Source organism: Tachypleus tridentatus, chromosome 13 (genome assembly GCF_004210375.1).
Source record: "Tachypleus tridentatus isolate NWPU-2018 chromosome 13, ASM421037v1, whole genome shotgun sequence".
NCBI classification, from domain to species: domain Eukaryota; kingdom Metazoa; phylum Arthropoda; class Merostomata; order Xiphosura; family Limulidae; genus Tachypleus; species Tachypleus tridentatus.
In genome coordinates, this window is record NC_134837.1 from 138500890 (window position 1) to 138528886 (window position 27997).

The 27997-nt window shown below is 36.0% G+C and overlaps 1 protein-coding gene and 1 long non-coding RNA gene across 2 annotated transcripts in view; one reads left to right on the forward strand and one right to left on the reverse strand.

The window, feature by feature from the left end:
* Positions 1-25958, reverse strand: part of LOC143238338 (uncharacterized) — a 30893-nt gene extending 4935 nt beyond the window's left edge. The window contains exons 1-2 of the long non-coding RNA XR_013020538.1: positions 25414-25958; positions 17951-18046 (exon numbers count right to left, since the gene is read on the reverse strand). This is a non-coding gene — a long non-coding RNA (uncharacterized LOC143238338). The remainder of the gene's footprint in view (positions 1-17950; positions 18047-25413) is intronic.
* LOC143238336 (uncharacterized) overlaps positions 1-27389 on the forward strand; it is a 38239-nt gene extending 10850 nt beyond the window's left edge. The window contains exons 6-9 of the mRNA XM_076478484.1: positions 9351-9441; positions 19081-19309; positions 19417-19470; positions 26999-27389. Of these exons, the coding sequence (XP_076334599.1) occupies positions 9351-9441; positions 19081-19084 (95 nt within the window). The 3' untranslated portion in view covers positions 19085-19309; positions 19417-19470; positions 26999-27389. The remainder of the gene's footprint in view (positions 1-9350; positions 9442-19080; positions 19310-19416; positions 19471-26998) is intronic.
* Positions 27390-27997: the final 608 nt, after the last annotated feature.

Below are 27997 nucleotides of genomic sequence, written 5' to 3' on the forward strand. Positions count from 1 at the left end.
TATACCTATGAATTTTGGAAACTACTTTTTGAACTGTTAACCATGAGGCACATTGAATGAGTGAGTAATGATTTAAGATGTTCTGTTCCTACAAAATTTGAGAGCAAAGGTTTGAATTAAGGTACATTGTGTTGTCGTAAGCTGTATTGTCAATGTCAGTGATGTTGAGAAAACCCACTTGTAGAAAAAATATATGTGAAAACAGTTCGTTTGGGTTGAGAAAATTTTTTGTTAACCTGACGATGACTGGAGAAGGTTGAAATGTTGTTCACTCCTCTACGTAAAAAATTTTCTCAACCCAAACGAGCCATTTTCACATATATGTATTGTCAGTGTGTTAATTTAGATGTTAGCACAAGAGTACATGACGTTAAGATCAAAGAACTTTGACTGACAGTTAGATAAGTATTTATTTATAGATGTCTAATCAGAATGAGAAAAAAAGTGAAGAATTTATAAAGTAATGATAGAGAATAAATGAAGTTTTTGATATGCGACAGGATTATCACGAAAATATTAATTCTGTAAAGTTAATCGTTAGTTAGGTTTTTTGCTAATCTAGTAAATTTCTGCTCAATTTTATTAGTGTATTAGGCCTATAATAATTTAAAGTTTATGTTGACTAATATATTTGTAATCTTGAACCTATGATGTATGTCAAGGTGAATATTGTTGCAAATGTCATTGAAGAAGTAAGTTGTTAAGTGTACTGCACTTGACATCATTTTAGCTTGATAATTGAAAAGAACCCACTCAGTGATAGAAAACATTACAATAACTTGTATAAGAAGTGGGGTGTGTTTGGTGAAAATAAAACAGAACTTCGTCTAAACTGGAACTTCAACTCTTTCAGATAATATGGACAAAAAGTAAAAATTGTCATAGAGATAGCTAAACAGTTAAAGTAAGATCAAGAGATAGGAACTATGAAGAATTTTCAGTAAGTAAAAATTTGAATTTTAGATCCACGAAGTTTTTTGGGATGTATAGAGGGATTACAACAACAATGTTGAAAAAGTGTATAAAAACAGCAAGGTACAGAAAAGCTTTGATGACAAAGTAAAAAAATACAAAAAATTGATTAGTGAGGTAGAACATTGGTGATAGACTAAAATATCTGGAAAATAAATTGATAAATGCAAAGATTAAATTATCCACATGTTTTTTACACCAGCTCATGAATCCCAGCTTTAAACACCATCTACTACAAAATGTGGAGTAAAAGAACATGTTTCGTCTGCACCTGTTACCAATACTACTGGGCGATTGCAGGATCTTCCTGAACTGAACTACTATTGTACTGCCAAATCCAGTTCCAGAATTTAGCTATCATATTCAACAATGTTGCTTAAGTTGACTATAATGAAAAGGTACTATTTCAGAATTGTTTCCAGAGTGAAAGTGTGAAATGGGAAAAAACCCGCCACTTATCTTGCTGCCTTTTTAAAAGGACCAGCTTTTACAATGTTAAATAACCATACATCTGAGAGCTGCAGAAATATAAAGCATAAGTAGCTGCTTCATCCAATACATTATAAGAGGATATCCAGAGAAAAGTTCTGGAACAGAGTACAGAAGAAAGAAGAGGATTTAGCCAAACTTACAGAAAGATTAGAAATGCTTTTTCAGTTCTCTTATTTCCTCCTGAAGTGATGGATTTGTTTGTACATAACCAAGTCCCCTCAAATTGGATTTCTATATGTGATGAAGGGACATCTTAGAGAAAGTTCTGTACTTTCAGTTTACCTCTTCTGGGATCTGAACGTCCACCCACATGTTTGCCGTGTGTGGCAACCTATGAAGGGAAGAAGAGGATCCTGGTGGTTTAGGGGTCCAACTCTAACACCACACTTTGGTCTTGAGTTTCTGTAGATGGGCACCTTTGTGGTGGCTCCCCTAGGGTCAATTAGCTGACCCATTTGGGCTAGGATTGACCAAATACTAATGTTGGACATTTTCAGCAGGTTAGTGGACATTGTGTTTGATGTTGGTGTTTGGGTATAGTGCTCACGAAATCCTGGCAATGCTAAACAAGGACACTGCAGTAATGGTAGGTTGGGACAGTGGGCACTGAAATATTCTTACTATTATTATGGGCATTCCCTAGGCTTCTGCTAGCCATAAGCCACATCGCCATTGGAGAAAAGAAACAGTCTGTGTCTAAAAAATCTAGCGTTGGTTTTGCTGCAGTAGCGAAAGATAATAATTTTTCGGTCTTGGATGGTTTTCCTTTATTTATTCTGCTCAGGTTTCGGTCTCAACAGATTTCGTGGTTTTTATCGCCATCCACACCATTAATGATGACAAATGACCAGAGGCGCCCCCCAGGAAGTTGAAGAAACAAGAAACGTCTTTAAAAACTACCACTGACTGTAATCTATATTTTCTTTATGTATGTATTTTTATTATTTCAGGGATACGACAACTAACAAATTAAATTAAAAAAAAATATTACTCAGCTGTGTTAATGATTTCTTTTATTTTCATTTCTTATGTTACATGTTTGATTCTGCCCGTGGTACACAAACAGTAATCAGAGAAATCCTGACTTTCGTCAAACCAACATATGGTCTGTATCAAAGTGGACATCCCAAGTTTCGTTTGACATGTGTTTGAATTGAGATCATGACAACTCCTAGATCAGATAAAAAGACGTCTAAACAGTTAGATATATCAAGTTTTTTTCAAAAGAAGTTTGAAGCAACAACATCAACTGATGGTGGGAAATCCACTTCCAAAAGAAAAGACAGCTCTGAAGAAACTGAAGCTTGCAGCAGTGGTCAGACTGTCGGTGTGAAAAAAACATACCCACAATTTTCACAGAGTTGTTAAAGAAACTTGGTTTTCACAGTTTCCTTGGCTGGAACATGTTTCCCAGCAAAATACATTTCATTGCAAATTATGCAGGGACAACAAGAAGACAAATATTTATGCTACTAGTGGGAAAACTGCTACTAAGCCTGAAAAAGATGACTTGGTGAAGCATGCACGGTCAGAAGATCATCACAGTGCAGTAGCATCACAAGTTTTGAAGGATATGTCAACTGCTGCTGTGAATGTGTATGTGGGGTGTAAGGGTGGCATTCTGGCACAGTTGGCCACATTACTTGTACAAGCAAAGGAAGCCATCCCAACTGTGAAGTTTCATTCCCTCCTTTTACTACAAGTATTCAATGTAAGAATATTCTTCATTCTAGTATTAATAAGATACTTTCTGTTTTCTACAGTATTTTCTTAAAACAAAAGGCAATTTGACAATTTTCTAAAAATGAAACATTTTGAAAATATTTATCAAAAATTAAGGAGCGAGCCAACTCTTCCAAATATCTTTGTTTATTACTTTAATTGGTGGTCTTATTTCAAAACACAAGTTCTTATATATTGTTTAAGAGGGAGTGACCTCTCTAAAGAAACTACAGACTCAGTCACAAAGTGGAACAGAGAGCTTCATATACACCCATAGTCAGTCTCTGGATGATATGTACAGTGCCCTAAATCATGTAGTTCAGGATGAAATGCAGACAGACTTTCGGGCATCACCTTTCCCATTTTTTGCTCTTGAAGCAGATGAAGCAACTGATGCAGGAAACACCTCTATACTGATAATTTATATCAGGTATCTTTCATCATTAGGTGAGGTTACAAGTCGATTCCTTGCTGTGCGTGAGCTGACCAACACTGGGGCTGATTTTATCTACAACACAATGCGCTCAGTCATGGCAGATTGAGGATTGTTTGATGTTGACTTAGTTGGACTTGCAACTGATGGTGCAAATGTCATAGTGGGAATAAAAATAGGTGTTGCTACAAAATTTAAGGAGGAATGCCCCTGGATAATAACAAGTCTTTGTTTGGCACACAGATTACAGTTGGTAGCTGAAAAGGCAGCAAACTAGGTGCCATACCTTGTGAAGTACATTTCAGTTTTGAACCAGTTTGCAAAAAGCCTGAAATATTCTCCCAAGTTGTGTTGGGTTCTGGAAGAGAGCAAAGCATTGCATGGAGAGAAAAGCAACAAAATCAAGCAAGTGTTCTTCACACGATGGCTCTCTATTAATGATTCCGTCCAAGCACCAGTCAACTGTATTGCATCTGTGATAAGCTGCCTGCATGTTGTAGCAATGAAATGTGGTACTCCAGGCTAAGCCTTGCTACATGGCCTAGTCCAGCAAATGTCATGTTACAGCTTTATCATGATGACACATTTTTTGGCTGATGCTGTTGACATTCTTGGACTTTTGTCAAGATCTCTACAGACAGCTGATTTATCTTATGATCAGGCTAAAGCAATTATTGATGGGTCAATTCTGTCAATTCAGTCGCTGGTACACATCCCTGGTTCTTACACACAGACTGCACTGAAGGAACTCCCACAAGCTCCTGATACTGGTGGTTACACTTCTTACAAAGGCCATGACATCAAAGATATTGATAAACAATGTGAAAAGTACAGATCAGCTGCTGAGTCATTTGTTGAAGAGGTGGTCACAAGACTACAAGTAGCATTCCCAGACACTAACATCATGTCATTTTTTTCACTATTTAGCCCATGTCACAGCAGAGCAGTATTTGATGAGGATGATCTGAAGAAACTCATCCAGCACTTCTCCCCTTTTGTCAATGAGGATGAGGCACTGACTGAATGGCTGCTACAAAGGAACATAATGGAACAGGATGCTCACAAAAACAGAAACATGAAGAGCTTCTACAAGGAATACATCCACCAGACCCATCAGACTATTCCAAATATGTCTCAGCTTGCAGCAATTGTATTAATAATTTCAGTTACATCTGTTGACTGTGAGTGGGGGATTAGCAGGTACAACAGCATCAAAACAAATGCCAGGAGCAGTCTGTCTGTGGCCAAGACAGAAATGTCACTGAACTTATCCATGGAGTCCAAACCTTTAGATCATTTTAACTTCGACTCTGCATTCAGATACTGGGTAACTCACAAAGACAGATGTGGATACCATCTCTGTTGAAGAAATGTGTTTCGGAACCTCAGGTGTCAACTTCTACCACATCTTCTGTTGAGAATGATTTGGCTGAAGATCTGCCATTGGATTTATCTACTTACTAGTCATGCTACCGTATTCTAGTTTTAAGTCATTTTTTTTTGTTTCTGTGTTATTTTGAGAAATGTCTCTTTATTTTCCTCTTTATCATGTTTATTTTGTTATTTTGTTTGTTTTGTTTTTTGGCAGGGAAGATTGCTGGGGAATAAAAAAATAGTACAAAACTTAATGTCTTGTAGATTTTCACATAATTACAACTATTTTTTACTGGATGGAATTGATGCATATTAAAAGTCACACGCCACACAGTTTTTGGCGACCTAAAATTGTAGCTAAACAACTGTCACTATGGCTAAAAGAAAATTACTTTGTTTAGCCACAGTGGCTAAGAGAGTTATTTTTCTAGTGGAAGCCCAGATTCCCATTTATGAAGAAAAATAAATATATAAAATTGAAGGAAAAATGATAATTGGTAAATGGCCACAAAAGGATGACTCTGTTCAACAACAACCATCACAGTTTCTGTACCTAGTTTTCTCATTTTACATTTATTATCTGAGAAATTGTTATGGCAGATATCTACCTTTATTCTAAAGGGATCAGAGGTGCTTGTCCCCCCTCCTCCAAGTAAGTAAGAAAGTTTTGCTCTGGAGACAAGTTGATGGAAGTATCCTCACCCCAACACACTAAACTTCTGAATTTGAAGAGAATTGAGGATATGCCCATCTAGGTTTTCCCCATGCTACCCTAAATTCCTCAAAAGGAGTTATTGTTGAGAGGGACTTGAAGACGATTCCTGAGTCGGAGATCCTAGCTGGTTTTTCCAGCCAAGGCACTGTGCAGTGTGCCAAATTTCCACTTGCAAATATGGAATTATTCTACCTACAAACGTTCTGATTTTGATGTTTACATCACTATGTCCACCTGCCACAGCCAAGGAAAGTTATCTGTACTGTAAGGTACAACCATACATTCCCAACCCTCTCAGATGTTTCCACTGTAAGTGGTTCGATCTCTCAAAGACATTGTGTCATGGTTCTTTAACATGTGCTTGTTATGGGAGTGAAGACCATGATGCTTACGAGTGTGAGCTGGAACCCCATTGTGTTAACTGTAGTGGTTCACACCTCTCTTAATCTCTTTCATGTGGTTGGAGGAGAAAGAGGTGGAAATTTTGAAGACTGTGAACAATATCTCCTACCCAGAGGCATGGAAGTTATTGTCACCTACTTCTTCTTGGACATATGCTGATGCATTTCATTCCACCGATACAGTGAGAGTGCAGGCAGATATCTCTGTGCCTCCAATAGAGTAATTTGCAAAACATCTGAAGAGTCTTTTGCTCTCTATGGTTAGAAAAGTTGACGAGTCTATGTCTACTCCCATCTCTTTCCCCACCACTCCTTCCATATCTCACTGGATCCACTTCCCTTGGCTCTGGGTTCTCTCTCTATGGTTAGAAAAGTTGACGAGTCTATGTCTACTCCTATCTCTTTCCCCACCACTCCTTCCGTGTCTCACTGGATCCACTTCCCTTGGCTTTGGGTTCTCTCTCTATGGTTAGAAAAGTTGACGAGTCTATGTCTACTTCCATCTCTTTCCCCACCACTCCTTCCGTGTCTCACTGGATCCACTTCCCTTAACTCTGGGTTCAAGCAATTCCTTGGATCTTTTATCTTCTCTGGCTCCGAGATATAGAATGATTATTCATTCACGTCCTCAGTTGCCAGAATCTTTGTCCACAGACAGAGTCCTGCCTACTCAACCAATGACAGGATGCAAGGAGGTTGATAGACCTCCTTTCTATAAAGAAAAAAACTTGGTCAAAAACAGAAGGGCTCACTATGATACATTGGAAGTGTCGGGTTTTCGTTTGAATATACATGACATCTAGAATATGATTGATTCTTATTGTTCTGTGTCTCTCATTACAGGAAACGTTTCTGAAACCTGCCGATGCACTCAGCTTTCAATAGTTTTCTTTGTATAAGAAGTAACAGGTTGTGTGATGTATGAATGCATGAAGAGATGGCACTGCTGGTTGATCAACGTGTTCCAACCCTGTCTTTGCCACTCGATACACTTTTGGAGGTCATAGCCATCCGTGTTTCCTGGGGTTAGACTGTCACTACCTCTCTTCTGGAGAGATCTATGATCAGTCAGACCTTGATGCTCTCATTGAAGAGTTGCTGTCTCCTTTTTTAGTCCTGGGTGATTTTAATAGAGATAATATCCTCTGGGGTAGTGCTGATATTGATTGGAGGGATTGTAACATGGAGTGTATGCTCTTATATCACAACTTTTCTCTCTTTAATACTGGTTCAAATACTTATTTTCATGCATCTACTCAGTCTGTTACTGCTATTGATCTCTCTATCTGCTCCCCTTCACTTTCCTCTTACATTTTTTTGAGGGTTGATAGTGACCTACAGGGTATTGATCATTTTCCTATCATTTTGAGAGAGACTGGTTGTGTTTGATGCCATCTGACCTGTGTGCATCGATGAAAGCTGGACCAGGCCAATTGGCCCTCTTTTACTGCTCTCTCGAACTTGATCCTGCCATCAACTGTCAGCAGACAACTGTGTGACAGCAATGACTGACTGAATTGTCCAGACAGCTGTTTAAAGTATTTCTACAATCTTTGTGTTTTTCACAGTATCCTCATCCATGGTGGAATTCTGCTGGCCACATGGCACAGAAGGCTCAAAAATGGGCCTGAGGCACCTCTAGTAAGTATCCTGTACTTTCAAACTGCATTGCTTCACAGCAGGCCAATACATGTGCTTGGTAGGTAAGATGTCAGTCAGAAGTAATCTTGGATTAAGTACACAACTAGCATCTCCTTTTACCACCAGTTTCAAAGTAAATTGGGACAAGATTCAGAAGGTTAATGGGCAATATGCTCTTGTTCTCTGATGCCAAGGAAGTTGCTGATGTCCAGAGCATTGCCAATACTCTTGGTAAAATATTTTCTCATGTATATAGTGCTTCTGCTTTATCCCCCACTTCAGCCATTAAAACTTGAGCAGAATAATTGCCTCTTTCCTTTCAGGCCAATCATCTCCATAACCATAACTGCTTCTTTATATTGGCGGAACTCAAGCTTGTTCTTTTTTGGTTTGGCAATACATCAGTCAGACCTGATGATATTACTACTAGATGCTGTGCTATCTTTCTCCTGCCTCTCTTGCTATTCGTATGGTTGTGTTTAACTAGATCTGGTAGGATAATTCTTTTTCTGATGTATGGTGCTGGACTATTTTCCTCCCTTTTTCTAATCCCAGGAAGGATCCTAAGATTCCTTTAAACTACTGACCAATTGCTTTGACGAGGGAAGGGAGTCAACTTGAGGATTTCAAGTTTTCTGTTGAGAGCACTTTCTAAGGTTAGAATTACCAATGGACTTACTCAGCCATGTATGTAAGAACTTTCTCAGTGGTGAGACAGCAAGTGACAAGAGGCAATATCATAGGTTTACAATAAACTCAGATAAAGAAAACCACCAAAAAGATGTAGTGCATGGACAGTTTAATATTTTATTTTTGGATTAGGATTATTCAGGTGCTTTTGCAATCTGGGATGTTAGCTAGAAGGTGCATGACATTAAAATTGAGAAACTTAAAGTAGTTGTATTTAAATATAAGTAATCAATGAATGAGAAGTTGTTTGATTGAATAAGATTAATAAGTCAGCTCGATTTATTATCTATTGAGTGAATTTCTGTTAAACATTCTTAATATAATTAGGATTACAGTATTTTCAGAGTTTATGTTGAAAGATTTGTTGGTGAACTTAAGCCTACAATTTGATTCAAGATGAATATAGCCTGAAACAAAGGTTATTGAAGAAACAATTTATTATTGTTATTTAGATTGAACTAAGCATTAGTTTCACCATATAATTCAAAAGGATTTTCCAACAATAGAACATTACAGTACAAATCAATTAGCCTTTGAGTGCCCTTTTTCTACAAACTTTGGGTAATCTACTAACATTGAAGCATAAACGTGTAGTAACAAACTTTTTTTACTTTATGTTTTTAAATTATTAGTAGAATAGTCTGTTTAACCCTTTACATGGCAAAAATACTCTGTAGTCATGACTTCTTAGAATAGATAATTTTGTATTATTTTAGCATAATTTGCTTCTCAGTATTCTCATGGATTTTTTAATTTCATGTTATCTCATTCATCTCTTAAATTACTCTTCATGTTAATTATGCATTTTTTTTTTAGAGATGTGTTCACCAGGAACTTATCTATTTTCCTTAATTCTCTGTGTTTGTGAAGATTTTCTGATAAATTTATAGTAAATATTTCTTTCTTGCAGAAACTGTTGTGTTGAAGAAGATAAAAGTTGCACTAGGCTTTTCATACAATTCATCAGCTCTTAATAGCTTAGCATCAGAAGATATCGAGAGGTATATATTAATTTATACAACATTAAAGGATCGTATGTATGTATGAGAAATTTCTTAGTAATGTTTTTATTATTCAGTTTAGTTGAAATAGGTCAATAAAACTATAAATTTCAAGGTGAAGAACGTATAATTAAGTACAGTGTGATATTACAGAAATAAGTTGTAATGGACAGGCTTGAAGATATATTACTAGTGAAATATCTAAGGATTATCAAATATGTGTTAGCATCTGTTACAAATGGTTGGCTGGTTAGATAACTGAGGTTTTGTTAGGCAACTGGAAACTGTTCAAAGGTGTACATTAGCTAGTTTGTTTCAGGATTTATGTTAAAGAATGAGGGGGCGTGACAAAATATTAACATAAGACATGTTACATTTTTGTATACTTATAGCTTTGAATTTTAAAGACATAAATAGTTAATTAGTTAAATGATTCAATTAATACCTTTCATAATACAAGGATATGCAATTAGCATTTAATGAGGTCATTAGGGATTTAATAACAAAAGAAAAAAGGGAAACATTATCTAACATTTTCCTTCATACAAATTTTGTTTCTTTAATGAGTCTCCTCAGTTATTCATGATAATGAATGCTTAGCAGGATATTCTGTTACCAGTCTTAGTTTACTTGATTGTTGTTGCGTTGTTGCATATTTAAGTTAATTTGATAAGTGTTTGGTGAAATGTTGTTCTGTTTACAAGCACTGACATTACATTTTTCATTTTAATTTCTACATACAAGATGTCTCTAAAATCACTGCAGTAATTTAGCAGAAACTGTATATGTAACATGGTTTGTGCTAATCATCAGGTTGATGATAAGGCTTCTGAGTGATCTAAATGCAGAGATTGAGGAAGATACAGTTCAAGTGAAGATTTCATCATCAGGTGTAAATGTGAAGTTTAACTTGACTGGTGAGAACAAAGTGGATGCAGAATTTCATCTCCAGGAAATTGTATGTTTACTGTTCATATACTTTAGTTGCTAACTTGCAGTGCTTTGTACCACATGGATTAAAGCTTGATCTGTGATTAAATTGAACACTTGTCCCCTATGACAATCAATCCTGCTATTTCAGGAGGTGCTTCTGACTGGTTGCTCTGGATTTGAGATCTAGATTTGGGATAGTTATGCTGTTCAGGTCTAAAATACCAAATACCAGTCATACTTATGATAGATTGAATTGTAAGTTGATATTTGTATTTTTCAAACAAAGATGGCAGCAAAACTAGAGTGTAATGCTGATTTATTTCTCCTCTTATAAAAAAACAGTTATATGAAGGTTGATTCCTGAGAAAAATAACAAACCCATTCAAAGTCTATACATCATAGTTTGTCATGTTAATTAATATTAATGCAAGGCATTCATGAATAGTATAATCTTAAGGTCCACCCCCTCGGTGTGGATTCCTCTACGTGGTGAGGGGACCTCCCAGGGAAGGTTCTGTTCTATCTGGTTACCTTCTCTGGGATCTAAACATCCACCCACGTGTTTGCCGTGCGTGGCGACCCGTGAAGGGGAGGAGAGGATCCTGGTGGTTGAGGGGTCCAACCCTAACACACCACTTTGGCCTCGAATTCCTGTAGACGGGCGGCCTTTGGGTGGCCCCCCTTGGGTCAATCGGCTGGTCCACTTGGGCTAGAGTCAACCAAGTAACAGTGTTGGAAGTTCTCAACGGGTGTTGTGGACATTGTGCCTGATGCTGGTGTTTGGGTATAGTGCTCATGAAACCTTGGCGTTGCTGCATTGTCCTTGCATGACTTTGTAGTGCGTCCCCTTGTAGGGCTCCATGGTGGGTGGGGTCAGTGGGTAGCGAAATTTTTTCCTTTTCCTATGGATCCTCCAAAAAATTTAAATAAAATTTTAAAAAAACAGTCAATGGGTAAGCGACCACGTCTTGAATACTCAGAACAGCAATCTTCAACATCAGTTGAATTTCTTATATTACATTCTCTTTTGGAAAAACCTTTAGGGCAAATGTCCCCTTTTTTTATTCAAAAGGGACTAGAGGGACTTGCTGGCTCTCCAAAGTCAGTAAAGAAACTTCGATCTGGTGACACATTGGTTGAAACATCCACATCCCAACACAATGAACTCCTCTTGAATTCAAAGGCAATTGGGGATATACCTATTGAGGTTACACCCCATGCTACCTTGAATTCTTCACGAGGAGTTATTGTTGAAAGGGATTTGAAGAATGTTCCCGAGTCAGAGATTCTCGCTGGTCTCTCCACTCAAGGAGTTTCTGCAGTGAGGCGCATCTCCACTCGCAAAGATGGAGTTACACTGCTAACCAATACCCTCGTTTTAATATTTACTTCACCACGTGCACCTGCCACCATCAAGGCAGGTTATCTCATTTGCAGGGTTTGGCCATACATACCAAACCCTCTTCGATGTTTCCAATGTCAGAGATTCGGCCACTCAAAGACATCTTGTTGTGGTTCCCTGACATGTGCTCGTTGTGGAGGCAAGGACCACGATGCCTATGACTGTGACATGAACCCACATTGCGTAAACTGCAATGGTTCTCACCCCTCTTACTTTCATTCTTGCCCAAAATGGTTGGAGGAAAAAGAGGTGCAGCGTTTGAAAACAACACATAACATTAGTTATCCTGAGGCTCAGAAATTGCTATCCACAACTCTATTTCGGACATATGCTGCTGCACTTCATTCCACAACTACAGTGGGAGTGCAGACAGATCTCTCTGTGCTTCCAAGAGAATCGTTTTCAAAACAAATGAAAAGCCTTTTGACCTCCATGGTTAAAAAGGTTGATGAATCGACTTCCACACCCATCTCTGTTCCTCCCATACCTTCCAACAAACCTCAAGATCCACGTCCTTCAGTTTCAAATACAGGCATTTCTTCCGATACATCTTTTTCTCCCACCACAAGAGACAAAACAATTATTCGTTCGCGTCCTCAGTCACTGGATTCCCCTTCCAATAACAAAAACCTGCCCACCCGACCCAGAGCAGGATCCATGGAGGTTGATAGACCTCCTCCGACTAAAGACAGTAAAGAAAAAAAGACGTGGTCGTAAACCGAAGGGTTCTCCAGCCATTTCACCTACCCGTTCTTAAAAATGGCCAACATGATACAATGGAACTGTCGAGGTTTATGTTCTAATCTGGATGATATCAAAACGCTGATTGCTTCCTACCATCCTGTTTGTCTTTCTTTACAAGAAACATTTCACAAAACTGCTGATACTGTCTCCATTCGGCAGTTTTCTCTGTACAGAAATGGCAGGTTGTGTGATGGTCGAGTACATGGAGGGGTGGCACTGTTGGTTGATCAACACGTGCCCACCCTGTCTTTGTCACTCAACACACCCTTGGAGGCTGTAGCCATCCGTGTTTCCTTGGGTCATACCATCACTGTTTGTTCTCTGTACCTGTCCCCTGGAGAGACATACGATCAATCAGATCTTGATGCTCTTGTTGAACAGTTGCCATCTCCATTTCTAATCCTAGGGGATTTTAATGGACATCATCCCCTCTGGGGAAGTGCTATTATTGATGGGAGGGGCCGATCTGTAGAGCGGATGCTCTCTGAACACAACCTTTCTCTTTTCAATACTGGTTCTTCCACTTACTTTCATGCACCTAGTCAGTCCTTTACCGCTATTGATCTCTCAGTTTGCTCACCTTCATTATTCTCCCATTTTTCATGGAGGGTTGACAGTAATCCACTAGGCAGTGATCATTTTCCGATCCTTTTGAGAGAGACTGGCCGTGGTCAATGCCACCCTACCCGCGTGCCCCGGTGGAAGCTGGATCAGGCAGACTGGTCCACTTTCACTGCTCTCGCAGAACTTGATCCTGCCATCGTAAATCAGCCATCAATAGACGACTGTGTAGCAGCGGTAACTGACTGTATTACACATGCAGCTGCTCAGTGTATTCCTAAAACCTCGACACGTTTTCCACGATATCCTCGTCCGTGGTGGAATCCTGCTTGCCAATTAGCACGGAAGGCTCAAAAGCGGGCCTGGGATACTTTTCGTAGATATCCCACACTTTCAAACCGGGTTGCTTTCCAACGGGCCCGTGCACATGCTAGGTGGATAAGACATCAAAGCCAGAAGGAATCTTGGATTAAGTTCACAACCAGCATATCTTCTACCACCAGTTCCAAGATCATATGGGACAGGATTCGAAAGGTTAATGGGCACTACAATTCTGTCCCCCTCTCGATCTTACTCTCTGATGGTCAGGAGGTGACTGATGTTCGGAACATCACAAAACTCTAGGTGAAAGCTTTTGCCGGGTATCTAGCACTTCTGCTTGTTCCTCCACCTTCCTGGCCATCAAGACTCGGGCAGAGCGATCACCTCTTTCCTTTCGAACTGACTGTTTCTTTGACTGTCATTGTCCCTTTACCCTGGTGGAACTAAAAATGGCCCTTCATCGGTCTGCCAGTACGTCTGTTGGACCTGATAATATTCATTATGACATGCTGCACCATCTATCTCCTGCTTCTCTTGATGTCCTTCTGATTGTTTTCAACCGGATCTGGCAGGAGAATGTTTTTCCTGATGCCTGGCGCCAGGCTATTATTTTACCTTTCTCTAAGCCAGGGAAAGCCAAACACATTTCCAGGTGGGATGCTTTGGTAAGGAATGAAGTTTCGAAGTATATTGTAAAGATAGTTGCAAACGGCGAAGGTGTAGAGAAGGTTCATGAGATTCAATGTATATACTTGTGTTTTCCTTCCTCGGTGGGCAGTACTTTTTCAGAACAGACGATCTGTCATTGCTCCGTTTGGCCTTCGCATCCGGGCGCAATTGGATGAATTGGGTCTGTCCTTGGATAACATTGCAGATTCCACAGGTCTGCTCATCCCACCATGGCTTATTACAGCCCCCAAATGTGACCTTTCTTTCAGTCACCTAAAAAAGGCAGATACTCCAGATTGGATGTTCCGTCTTTTATTCAATGAATATCTTTCAAACAATCATTCAGTTCCCATTTATACAGATGGTTCCAAATCAGGTAATTCAGTGGGCTCTGCTGTGGTTTGCTATGGGTCAGTAGTTGCGCGCGGAATCCCTTCTACAGCTTCTGTGTTCACTGCTGAACTGTATGCCATATCTCTTGCCCTGGATCATATTGCAGCTGAGCAGTACTCCAACTGCACTATTTATACTGATTCGCTTAGTTCTATACTTGCCTTGGAATCGCTACATGTTAGCTCACATCCTATACTCGCTGATATTCGAAACCGACTGGCCCATTTCTCATTAGCAGCTACTTCAATCCAGTTTTTCTGGATACCAGGCCATGTTGGTATTCGCGGGAACGAGCTTGCAGACATGGCAGCCAAATATGTCTGCTTCAGCACCATCACTCCTATGCCTATTCCGTACATGGACTATGGTGTTGTCTTCAAGGCTTGGCTCCGTGCCAGCTGGCAGTCCACTTGGACTGAGCAACGCGACAACAAACTTTTTCAAATCAAACCCAAAATTGGACTTTGGCCATCTAGCTTCCGTAAAGTTTGGAAGGAGGAAGTTGTTCTCACTAGGCTACGCATTGGTCACAGTATTTTAACTCATCATTTTCTTTTATCTGGAACTGATGCACCAATGTGTAGTTTGTGTAACACTCAAATCACTATCAGCCACGTTTTACTTTCTTGCCATCGTTACAATTCTCAATGACTGCAATATTTTAAACATATTTTTTCCCAGGGTCAGTCTGTAACATTGGACAGAGTTATTGGTGATGGTGACTCTGTCCACCTTGATAATGTTTTTAATTTTTTAATGGCCATTAATCTTTTTAATCTCATTTAAGTGTTGCATATTTATTCATTACACCTTTTTAATTGTGGTTTCTTTTTTACAGTTTTAATCTCTCCCATTCAATTTGACATTGGACAATGGCCAGAACATTAAATAACTCGACACCAGGACTGGAAAGGCCAACTTCAGGTGACTAACGCTACTGTTTGAACTATCCGTTTGAACTACTCGTTAGTCATCCTGGCGAGTTGTTATTATACTTTTGCTGCATATCATTTCACACTTTTACTACTTAACTTTTTAGTACTGGCCATATTGACTCATAACCCGGAACCAGGACTGGAAAGACCAACTTCAGGTGACTGACGGTGGTTTTTATACTTACCTGTTAGTCTTCCTGGCGGGTTATGATCATTACCATTCTGCTACAGGTAGTCCTTTACAACTTTGTTGACTGGATGTCAACATTGGTTTTTGCACCATTTTCTGTTTTGATTGCCGTTTTGCTTTTATCTTCAATTACTTTTACAAATTTTACTCCATTTACTTGACTTTTATCTTTTTACTGGACATTTGGCTGCTCGTTGTTAGAAGTTTGCTATGTATTTTTTAAAACTTCTATTCTTTTACATTTTGATACTGGTTGCTATGACACATAATCCGGAACCAGGACTGGAAAGACCAACTTCAGGTGACTGACGGTGGTTCTTGAACTTACCTGTTAGTCTTCCTGGCGGGTTATGATCATTACCTTTTTGCTAGAGTAAATACCTTACAACTTCTTATACTTTGCATTCTATCTTAGCATTGTAGACTAGGTGTCAACATTGGTTTTATACTTTTTGTTTTACCTTCATTTCCATTTATGTCTATTACTACATTTATTTATTTATTTTTTACATTTTTACCGAATGTCTGGCGCAGATAGCCTCGCTGCTTTGTGCCATAAAACACTAAATCAATCAATCAATCTTAAGGTTCAATAACCACTGACAATGTATGATATTCAGAGGATTTTGAGAAATTATACAGAACTTTTTAAAATTGCAGAAAAGTTTTATGGTTTTTTTTCTACAAATTATAATAATTTCACAGAGGAAGAACTGTTGCAATCTTGTAACAATGTTTATTATGTTTCAAATAATATTTACTAGGTATAAAATTTATACATAGAAAATACTGAGCTTCAACATAAATTATTTTGATATCTGTTTATTTTGTTAAGCACAAAATTTGATGTCTGTTTTGTTATACATAACATTTGGTGCACATCAGCAAAGTTGTATTGATATTGTACACGGGAGGAATCCTTATTGAATAAAGAAAAACTTGCAGTCTAATAAACTGCAAAACATGGAAAATAAAGGGTAAATTATGTTGTTACATATTCATTTTCACATAAAGCTACTAGAGTTAGCTGTCCCTAATGTTTAAATGGTAGTTTAGAGGGAAGGCAGTTGAACACCACCACCCAGTATTAACTGGTGTGCTAATTTAATTGAATAGTGGGAGTTTATAGTCACTTTTATAATGAACCTTTGACCCCAAAGTCTGGAATTTAATTTTATTTTGGAGGTTGCAGGGTGTAAACTAAGGAATGTTGTATTCACTGTTCAGCCTTGCACAATCCACTTTGTAAATAAGTATTATTTAATACTTAATAAAATATCAGTTAATATTTAACTGACAATCTTCTTCATTCTGAGATTACTTATTGTTTGATATCTTTCTTAACAACACCAAGCTGTGTGTTGTCTTGCACTTCACTGTATCATATGAATAGAAACTGGAACACAATTAAATTTGAATTATTATGTTTTGTTTTGTAACATACCACATTTTAACTTCTCAAACATTGAGGGGGGATAGACATTTAAGTCTCCTACATAAGGTGAGTAGGATAACATTTTTTTTTTTACTTTTAAGTCTTCTGCCAGTAGTATCATTTACGATTAAGCTTTAAATTACCAACTGACTTTTGTGGTGGTTTGTTTTTTTTTGTAATGAAATTTTATATTTTATTGAAATACTACTGCAGAGAGCACTTTTATGAAGTTTATTTAACATCATCAAAGTTGTAACAAGACCATTTCAACTTCTAATTTAAAGAGGAACAACACAGTACTTTTAAGGGTGCTTTATTAGCCAAGTTACAGTATGACACATCAAAATGCTTCAGATATGAACCATGTTAATTTTCATAGGAAAACCTACACTAAATATTTCCCAGGTAAGGTATGTAAATGTAAAATGTAGTCTCAGGTAAATTATAATTTTTACATATAACAGATTCATTCAATGGGAATTGAAGTTTAATGAGGAACAGTAAAATGACTAGAATGACGACAAACATTTGACACTGTAGCAAACATTTTGTTCTTGATTGTTTTAAAATGTACATATTCTATCTTCATCAAGCTGTGTTGAACAAAGTAAAATAGCAAAAACAAGAAAGAAAGGATAGTGCAATAATTGGGGCAGTATTATACAAGTTACAGTTGTTGCACTCTCTTGTCTTTCTTTTTTAATTAACTTCATCTTTTTTACTCTGTATTTTAATTACTCTGAGCAAAATGTTGAAACTTCATAAACTTAGAAATTCTTGTACCTAATATGTTATGACGTTCAGTATAGCTTGCTCAAAATGGAATGTGTTCATTCTGAACCATTCAAGAATTAAATGTTTTTACCTACATACACATGTCAAATGTTTTTGTTGCTGTCTTTCTGATGTTCATCATTAAATTTTACCTGTATTATTAGCTTGGGACTCCTCTAATGGATCCTTTTTAAAGGAAAGCAGTATATGGTGGTTGTTCTTCACTGGTATGATTCAGTAATTGTCACCTGAGAAAATAAGACAAAGTCTAGTGAAAAAAAACCAAAACAATGAACAGTTATAAATCCAATTGATAGGTAATTTCAAATACAAATTAGAATTGCTGATTTTTAACAAACATCATTTTTGATAATAAAGTAATATTTAGCGACAGCCACTACTTTACACAGGTTGCAAAAAATAAACTATCTGAGGATCATGTAATTTAAAAAAGTAATAAAGCCATACATGATTTAATGTTTTAACCAATGAAATTAGTACAGAGGAGTACTTAGAACTTGTATATAATATTTATTGACTTGCCTGAGCTTGTGAAAATTTGCATAGCTTCAAACTGCAATTCTAGTATGAACAAGTTTGTTTCATATCTTGAAAGTTGTAGAACCTTCATACAAATGTGAATATTATAGGGCCATAAAAGTAAAGAATGAAAGACTTTGAAAAGGGGATGAAATGTGATAAAATTGACTAAGTGCAAAATGTTTGTTTTGTAATGTTAGCTGTCCTAAGTGAAGCATTTTAACTTGAATGTTAGAAGTTGAGGAAACTTTATTGTATTTGAAGATTTTGTGCTGTTTCCCTTCATGTAATTGCTTTTTTCTACTCAACACTTTGCTAGTTGCAATGTCCATTTTGTATTGATTGAGAAGGTGCTTTCTTTTGATTATGTACTTTCTACAAATCCTTCAACACATGTAATAAAAGGACAGAGAGTACTGTCTTCATCATAAATAAAACCACTATATTCAAATACTTCATTTTGTTTCTTGCAAAATTCAAATGCATTCTTGAATATTTTAATAAAGTTTAACACTGGTGGGTCTGTAATTACTCTGTTCTTCTAGTTCTTAGATTCTTTAAAGTAAAATGTGTGCAACATGATTTTAAGAAAATCTTACTGATACGTGTGCCTTTACTCTCTAGAAAAGACAAAAGCAACATGAAACTAATGTCATCACTAGAAAACTATAAAGAAAGTAAATATACAAGGAATGCAACCTTATAAACTCTTTAATTTGACTTCTTATTTTTTATTTTACAGATGAAGAATCTGTCATTAGAGATTAATGGTGTAAAGATGTCAGCTGATTTGTACACCTGCTTTTTACCATCTTTGAAACTCTAAAACTCACAAAAACAGAATGCTGGAGCATTTGCTGCCTAATGTTCAGCCAGATAATGGTGTTCAACGCTTGAGATCTGTGGTTATTCTAACAGTTGTAGCTGGTGGGGTTGGAGTTCTTATTCTCTTGCTGTTAGTTGCTGTTATGGTATGTTTGTTCTTGAACATCCCTATTCATACAATAGACTAGCTGTTAAGAAAGTTCTATAAAGCTACATTCAACTTGGAATGACCTTTTATTTTATTTTTTTAAAGATATATGGGAGCTCTAAAAGAAGACATTTTCCAAAGTTAAGTAAAGAAAATTTGGTAAGACATTTTAATTCTCACTATTACCTAGGATGTGATATTGCTAATACTTAATTTTAAAGCATTGGAGAAAAGAAAATACAACTTAAACAATTGGAACTTTACTGATTGTTATTAGTGATTTTAAAATATGTTAACTACTAAAATGCCTTCTTTAAAACTAGAATGTAAAATATAATAATTAGGTCAAAAAGTTGAGTATTTTGCTGTTTATGATTAGATGCCTCAAATTTATATTTTTTATAAAACAGATATTATTGAGAATTTTAGTTTAAGTTTTCTCTTTCCTTTTGATTGAACATGTTATCTTTTGTGCCAAAAAATGCCAAGGTGGTTTAGTTAAATCTTGTAATGTATAATCTTGTGGCTAGCTAAAATCCTTAGGTTTTCAAACATTCCTAAAACTCCTTGATGTTTATGATTTTGCTGAAATTACTAAAACATTCTCAAAAAAAAGAAAAAGAAAAAAGGTTGGTCTAAAAAGCAGTAATACTTCTCGAAACTCTTAAATTTTGCATAATGCTTATTGAGAAACTTAGTTACATAACATTTGTTGCTGTTTAAATATTTAGTTAATTGATGTCTTTGAGATATATATATTAAACAAGTTCTGTTTTAAGCAGATTTTTTTCCAGTGAATTCTCATTTTTGGCTTCATCATCCCTTTACTTCAAAAATTTGTGTTTGTTTGGAATTAAGCAGAAAGCTACACAATGGGCCATCTGTGCTCTGCCCCCTCAATAATTGAAATCCAGTGTTTAGATTAATAAGTCCACGGACATACCACTGTACCACTGAGGGGCTTCTTCAAAAATGAATATTGATAGTTCCTTATCATACTTTTAATGTGATAAGTTGTGATCAAATAGAAATGTTCTTGTAATGTTCCAAATGAAAAGACAACTTGGGGTATATGGTGGTGTTTCTTTCATTCATACCTGGATATGAATAGGAATGCTGTAGCATTGTATGCTATCTGTTTAATGGTATATGTTTCAAAACTGCTCTTGTTGAGGGACAAGCTTATTTTTGATTGGATTACAGAGGTGTCCAATGTTGTTAATATACATCTAAAGCATGGGATAAAGTGTCCAATTTGTAGAGAATGGCTAGTTTCTGAGGGCTGTCTTAGATACCTTGCTGCTTTTGAACTAATTGCAGGATGTGAATTTTTAATGGAGATCCAAAACTCATCCAAGCTCTTTTTGGGAAACAATGACTGATAAAATTTGTCGTTTCGTAAATCAATGAGCTGTTCTTCCTCCTCAGTTGTAAGATTTGTTGTCTCGTTGATTTCGAATGGATAGGTCACCCAGTTATATTTGTTGACAGCAAGTGACAGGAAGTAATGTTTTAGTGCGATTGTAGGTTGCTTAATGTGTTCAAAATTTGAGGGACAATTTTCTTCTTTGACAGACATTTGTTAACAGAAGGAAAACAATCAAGGACTCCTTTCGAGATCTTATTCATCCACAGTGTCACCTTTTCATCAAAGGCCTTCAGCTTGGAAGTTGCAGTAATAATGTTTTCAGATGGTCCTTGGAGACTAAAGTTCAGAGAATTTAATTTGTCAAACAAGTCGGAGAGAAATTGAACCTTCAGCCACCAGATCTCATCATGAAAAGAAAATTCAAAACCTGCTTCCTCAGCCTCCAAAAAAGAAATTACTTCAGTTTTTAGTTGGACAAGATACTTTTAACACCTTTCCTTTTGAAAACCATTGAACTTCAGTGTGATACAGTAGCCTTTTGTAGTCTGAATCCAGCACCTCACAGAGAAGAGAGAAAAGTCGAGATTGAAGTAGTCGAGACTTGATGAAATTCACCACTTGAATAACTTGATTCATAACAGACTGCAAATCTTTCGGCAAAGATTTGGAGGCAAGCGCCTCTGTGAATCATGCAGTGAACAATCCTAATGTTTGGATTTTGTTGGTGCACCAGAGTGACGAATCCCTTCTTTTTTCCTTGCATTGAAGGACAACCATCAGTGCAAACGCTGACACAGTTATTCCAATGTAATTTGAAGAGCAAAATGTTTTCATTCACCAACTCAAAAATGTCTTGGCCTTTCGCTGTACTTTTTAAATCTTTGCAAAATAAGTATTCATTTACGATTTTTCCATCTTTTATGAATCAAACAAAAGCCAGAATTTGAGCTTTTCCACTAACATCAGTAGATTCATCAACTTGATGAGACCATAGCAGAGACAATTCATCTTCAGGCGTTTTGAAGTGTTTGCAAACTTGATCTTTCAAATCTGACGACAAGTCTACAATACTGCGCAAAATTGTGTCATTGGACACTGGAACTTGCTTAACCTTTTTGGCGGCATAGTTTCAACGATAATTGCTAACACTGGCACAATGACTGATTCGGCCTCTGTATGCGCTTTCTTACGTTTTGCCAACAATTGAGCAACCTTATAACTTGCAATGAATCCTTTTTCAGGCAGCTTCATGCAGTTTACAAGCTACCTTGATTGTTCATGTTGTTGAGCCACGAGATACTCAAAGTAGTCTTTTGGTTTATCCTTCTTAGCTGAATGTTTTGTTTCCAAGTGTCTCTTCAGTTTGCTAGAAACAAGCGGCTCATTTGATAAAGCTGCATTGCAGAGTAGGCAGAATGATAATTGAGAATATTTCAATTCCAAAGCAATAAAACCGTATTTGATGTATTTGTTTTTGTACTTTTGTTTGGTTCCTTGCTTTTGATTCAACACATTCTCCTTTGCAGCACCAGACTTACTTAAGTATTTTTCCATGGATAAATGATAAAGCTGATTCATACACGATAAGCACGAAGTTCTGCAGTTGATATAAAATTCCTACCTACAGCATAGTAGCTGTAGCTTACCTCAGAATGAGAACGTGTTCCAGAAAACAGTTTGATTGTTAGATGTATCATTTATGATGTACGAAGCGCTTGTTGTGCTACAATTAAACTAACAGTCGAACCATTGCAGTCAAGAATGAAATTTAAGTATGATCTTCTCAGTGCTCGAGTTCAATGAAAACTATTGATTGTTTTGGAAGATTTCAGAGTGTCTTTATAGTAGCTTTTATTAACTGATGTGTTTTACTTGCTTGTAAAATCCCAAGAAAGTTGAATGTGTTTCAAAAACACCATGGCACACAGGTTGAGAATCACTGCATTAGACACTCATCAGATTAGAGAGAGAAGTCCATGAACAGTGTGATCTTTTTGTTAGATACTACTCCTTGTATCTGATTTGATGAGGTGTTTAATTCTTGATGGCAATGACGTTTGGACTCTAAAGGGTGCAGATGTTTCAGAAGGAATCATGTATACATTAAAGGAGAGTGAGTTACAGATAACACTTAGTAAACTGCTTAATATATGATCACATGTCCCTAATGAAAGAAAACAGCCTGAAACAAGATTAATGAGGAAATTATTATGCCTACCAAGTTTAATGCCATTTATTCTCTGTAACATTCATGCTAGCACAGTTTCTTTCATGAAGGTATGAAAGTTTATTCTTGAAATACAGGGGAATTAGGAACTAATTTGTTCTACTTCTCTAAATCAGCACCTTGTGAGAGAAAGGATTTTAAATTCCCCTTCCATCTCTTGAGAATTGATAAATATTTATTTATTATACAAGTACATTGTAGATGGTTGATGTTACTACCAGCATTTCAAGGGATTTTAAAAAGTGTAAATCTGTACTTTAATATTTCTTAACAGTTCTGCTAGTGACAGCTTAGAACAGCATAACAACCAAACTTATTGACTAGACTGAACGGTATTTTTTGCACCTTTCAACTACTGAAGACTCTCAGGAGTAACACATATTCATTTTATTTTATAATTACAATCTCTGATAGATTTCTGAAAATGTTTCAATAAGAGGGTCACGTGTTATATATTCAACAGTGTTGGCTGTTCTCAAGTTGTTTATGGTCAGAATTTTTGAATACCAGTGTTGTCTGAGTACAGCATTGAAAGAAACTTCAGTTGATTGATGTTGAAAAACTGGACAGTCATTTCTGTCACAGAAATTTAGAACCTTTCTCTATTATTGTTGCAAAAGAAACTAACTAAAAAAACCTTGCCCTAGTGAATACAAGAAAATGTTTACAGACTGTGACTTAAATATCTTCAGAAGAACCTGTGTCTTGACAATGATCTGCTGAGGAGTATGTCATGCTTTCTGCCTTTAAGGTAGAAAGAAGAAATGGTGCAAAAAATGCAGGAATACTTCATTGAAAATGCCGTAGGGGGTTCATGAACATGATACAGCATTACTTACAAATGAGTGGGAAATTTCTATTTGTTGGAAATGTGGGGCATCTCTCCCAAGAAAACTGTCATAAAATATTACAAGCATTAAGTAATATAGGAAAAATGATTAGTATGGAAAAATGACAGATACAGTATATACACAAATAGGTTTAGGGGGTGCAGGAATTAGGAACAAGAACAGACATGTTCTTGAAAGGGGTGATGTCATAAAACAATTTTGTGCATCAGTGATTTTGAAAGTATCCCTGAAAATTGAAAATCTGATGAAAAAGGCAGAGTAAATGTAAAACCTGGTAAAACCTGTGAAAACGTTTTTGTGTCTTTTATATAGCAATGCTGAAGTTGAAAGTGCTAACAAAGTAAAGGAGACTTGTGGCTTATAATGCTGTCAATGTATTAAAATAGTAAAAGATGCAGTGAACATTGGTTGGGGTAAATTTTCAGAAACACTTAAGAAGTGAGGAAGACCAAAAAGATACAATAACAAAATAAACGTAATGAACAATTCAAATTTAAAGAAACTAGCAGAAAGTTGGTAAAAAGAAAAAGAAATAACTTACTAAGAAAAATGTATGGCAGAAGAGGACAAACTATTTTAAAATAAACTAAAATCACTAGAAAAGTTGTTTTAAAGAAGCTAAAAGAGCTTTGAAAAACAACTGAATGAAGCAGGCATTTCCTTTAGGTAGCAAAAGTAAGAATGAAGGCAATGAGGTGGCAAATAATAAACAACAGGAAATAAAACACTGAACTTTGATGCCAAAAGAAAAAATTGTAGTATTCACTGTTGAAAGACTAAAGAAAAAACAAACAAATTTGTATCAAATACTACTTCTGATTGTTTAAAAGGCCAACACTTCAAGACTAGCCTCTTTTCATAGCTGTTGTCATTGTCATCTTAATTAATGATTTGTTTTATGCTTTATTTAAGCTACAATCTTTGAAGGGACTTCAGCTGAATTTATGCCTCTATTGGTATTTTTTGGAAGTGGCTTATCAAGAGTGCATATAGAAACTGTTTAATTTAAGAGCAAATTTTAGTTTACAAAAATTGTATTCACATGCTACATACCAAAGCTAGGTAGATGGCTCTTTCAGAAACTGCTGTAGCTGATCCTAACAAATTATTTCTTTTTATTTTTGCTTTCAAGTATGAAATATTCAAAGGTAAACAATGTGCGAAAGTTAGTATTCTCAGGGAGAAATAGTTAAAAAGCAAATTAGTGATGCTTTGAGTTTATTTATTGTAAGTTGTTTAAAAAAAAAGTTCTGACACAGTTGTATGGAAAATGCTTTGAGAAAATCATAATTGATCATAAAATTCCTAAATGTATACAAAATAAAGTGAAATATATAATATTTTTCAAAAACTTTAAAAGCTACAATTAGCATATTGACTTTTTTATACAGTAGAAATTATTACGTATTATAATTTATTTTGTTCCATTCTTAGATATTACTATTTCAAATAACCGGAAATTTCAATCTGAATTTCAATTTAGAAGTTAGTTAAATATTAATATGTATCAAATATATTTGCCAACAAAATTGATACACAGTTTTCTTTTTTAACACAACTATATTTTAATATAATAACAAAAAATACAATTTATAATAACGGTTATTACTAATAGTTATTACAAATAATGATTTATATACAATAGTTTTACAAACTTGGAGACAATACTGAGTCTCACATCCAGTATAGATCTGAATATTTTATCAACGATCCGCGTCCACGACGAGCAAATTAATTCTGAGTTGGAATTGCCACATCTCACTTAAGCTTTGCTACATTTGTTCTTGTTTGACCTCACATTCTAACAAACCGAGTTTTCTCGGCAAATATATTTAATGTTCTCCTGGAAACACCAACGTTCGAAGTAATTCACTGAAGTCGAACGGTGTGTAATGTTCCTGCTCGGATTCTCTAATTTTCCGATTAATAGGCGTTAATCACAATTATGGCTTCCGAGGCTAATAGAACACTGACTGTAGCTGACGAATAATAATACCAATCAGTGTTTTGGGGCGTCAGTTCTTTTTCAATAAGAAATACGCGAATTTATCAACGTTTCAACAATGATCTATTGCGTTTTCGTGAAACAAATGTTGTTCATTCTCACTTTCAAGTATCTTCTACAAATTCTGAGAACAGGTGGGACTTGCGTAATATATAGTCAAGAATATACGTCCCATGCAAAAAAAAAAAAAAAAATTATACAGAAACGAGCATAGGCATTAAAATAAATGAAGAACAGTAAATGTTACAAAATTCAACAGCAAATAATTATAATAATGAAAAGCTTCAAGTAAGTGTAATTATCACTTTTAAAACTTATTTTAAATATTCGTGAAACAGGATAATTAATATGAAGCTGAAAGTTAGAAGTAATTTAAACAGATTTTGTTTTTCAACTTTGAATCAATGAAAAACAAAGTGACTTTTAGCACTCGGTATAGTACAGTAAGCGGAACATCAGCTTTATGATGTACAATAAATGTGTGCTCTGGTGTTAACAGTAAATTTATTGACTTACAATGCCAGAATTTGGGATTTGATTCCATGCGGTGGCCGTATAGCAGATACAATTTTTTGTACCTTTACGCTAAAACAAACCCAAAAATTCAAAAGTTACATACACCAATACTCTTTATAGTTGTTGTTTTTTTCCTCGCATATATTTCCTTGTTTTGGATTTTAACCTAAGATCTCGCATTGTAAGGGAGTGTTTCTTTTCTCCTTTGTCAATTAAGGGGTCCTCCACAGGAGGACTCACGTTCAACATAGAGCAATCAATGTATATAGGAAAATTACACAAAGAAGGAAAACATCATATTTAGCTAACGTCTTAGCACTTCCAGGTAAAGTGTATGTTAATAACTCGAACTACTTCATTGTCTTGTATGGAAGATGAAACTGATTTAGTATGAATATTCTTGCATGACCGAGATGTTTAGTATTAAGTGTTTTAATGATCTTATCCTTTTGAACTTGTTTAAAGCAGGCACTTTGAAAACCAGCTAACAATTATCAAACGCCTCCCTAAACACGATATCGAAGTCCTGAAGTACTGCTCTGTTTTTAAACTTGACTTTTGTGAATTGTTTTCTATGTATTAATTCGTTTAATGGCGGTTCGTAATTTATATCTGCATTGAATTGAAATTAACGATGCGGAGGATTATTACTAGCTTAACGTGTATTTGTCTCTAAGGTAATCGTATTTCTGGTGATCATCTCTATCACATTGTTTTAGGCGTTCTCAAGCCCCGTTTATGGAATACTTGAAACAAATCCCCAGAAAAAGATACCAGTTTCCAATTATTTGCCGTTCAGTAAAGAAATTATAATCCCGACAGTAGATGGCAGTGTTAAGAGCAGTTTCCAGAAGTACGAAGCACCTCCGCCTTACAACTGTCCTTCGAAAGATATCATCACAGACAAATGAGTGAAGGAAGTATAATTACCAGATTACGTGTGTGATGAATTATTCTTGTTAACTTGTTTCTGGTTGAGACAACTTTGTCATCATTTAAATAGTTTGAAATGTATTTCATTAATGTTTGTTTTGCACATTTCTGTGATGTATGTGATAAATTACCCACTGTATTTCAAACATTTCTTATAAATAAAGTATTTAAGAAGTTTACATGTAGTTTTCTTTAGTCCATGTTATACGAAAGTTTTGAAAAGAGCAGCTTATATGTAATTATAGCATTTTGTCTTGTTTTTTATTGGGCGAGGGAATACATGTGACGTATGAATTGGTACCCCCTTACAGTTAAAAAAAAAAGAAAAAGTTAGTAAAAATCTTTCTATCTGTTGCTGATCTCACAGTTTGCTTAACACATTTTTCTAGTTGATATAGCTATCATTAGAAATCATTTTAAAATTATAAATGTCAGGGCGTGTAGTATGTATGCGTGTAGTATTGACCGTCCCATTATAACGCCCGTACGGCTGAAAGGGCGAGCATGTTTGGTGTGATAGGTATTTGAACCCACAACCCTTAGATTACGAGTCGAGTGCCCTAATCACCTGGCCATGCCAGGTCCTTTTCAAAGGAATACCGGCTTTCTGTAAAAATAGCTAACTTCGAGAGGTAACGAAAACATCGTTTACACTAGAATTATGATTTTTTTTATTACTACTAGTTTATAATTCTTAAAAAAGTTGATACTTTGTTTGAAACTATTTCAGCCCAGCGAAATTAGTTGACATCATTGTTTTGGTTTGTGGGTTATCATGTAATAAA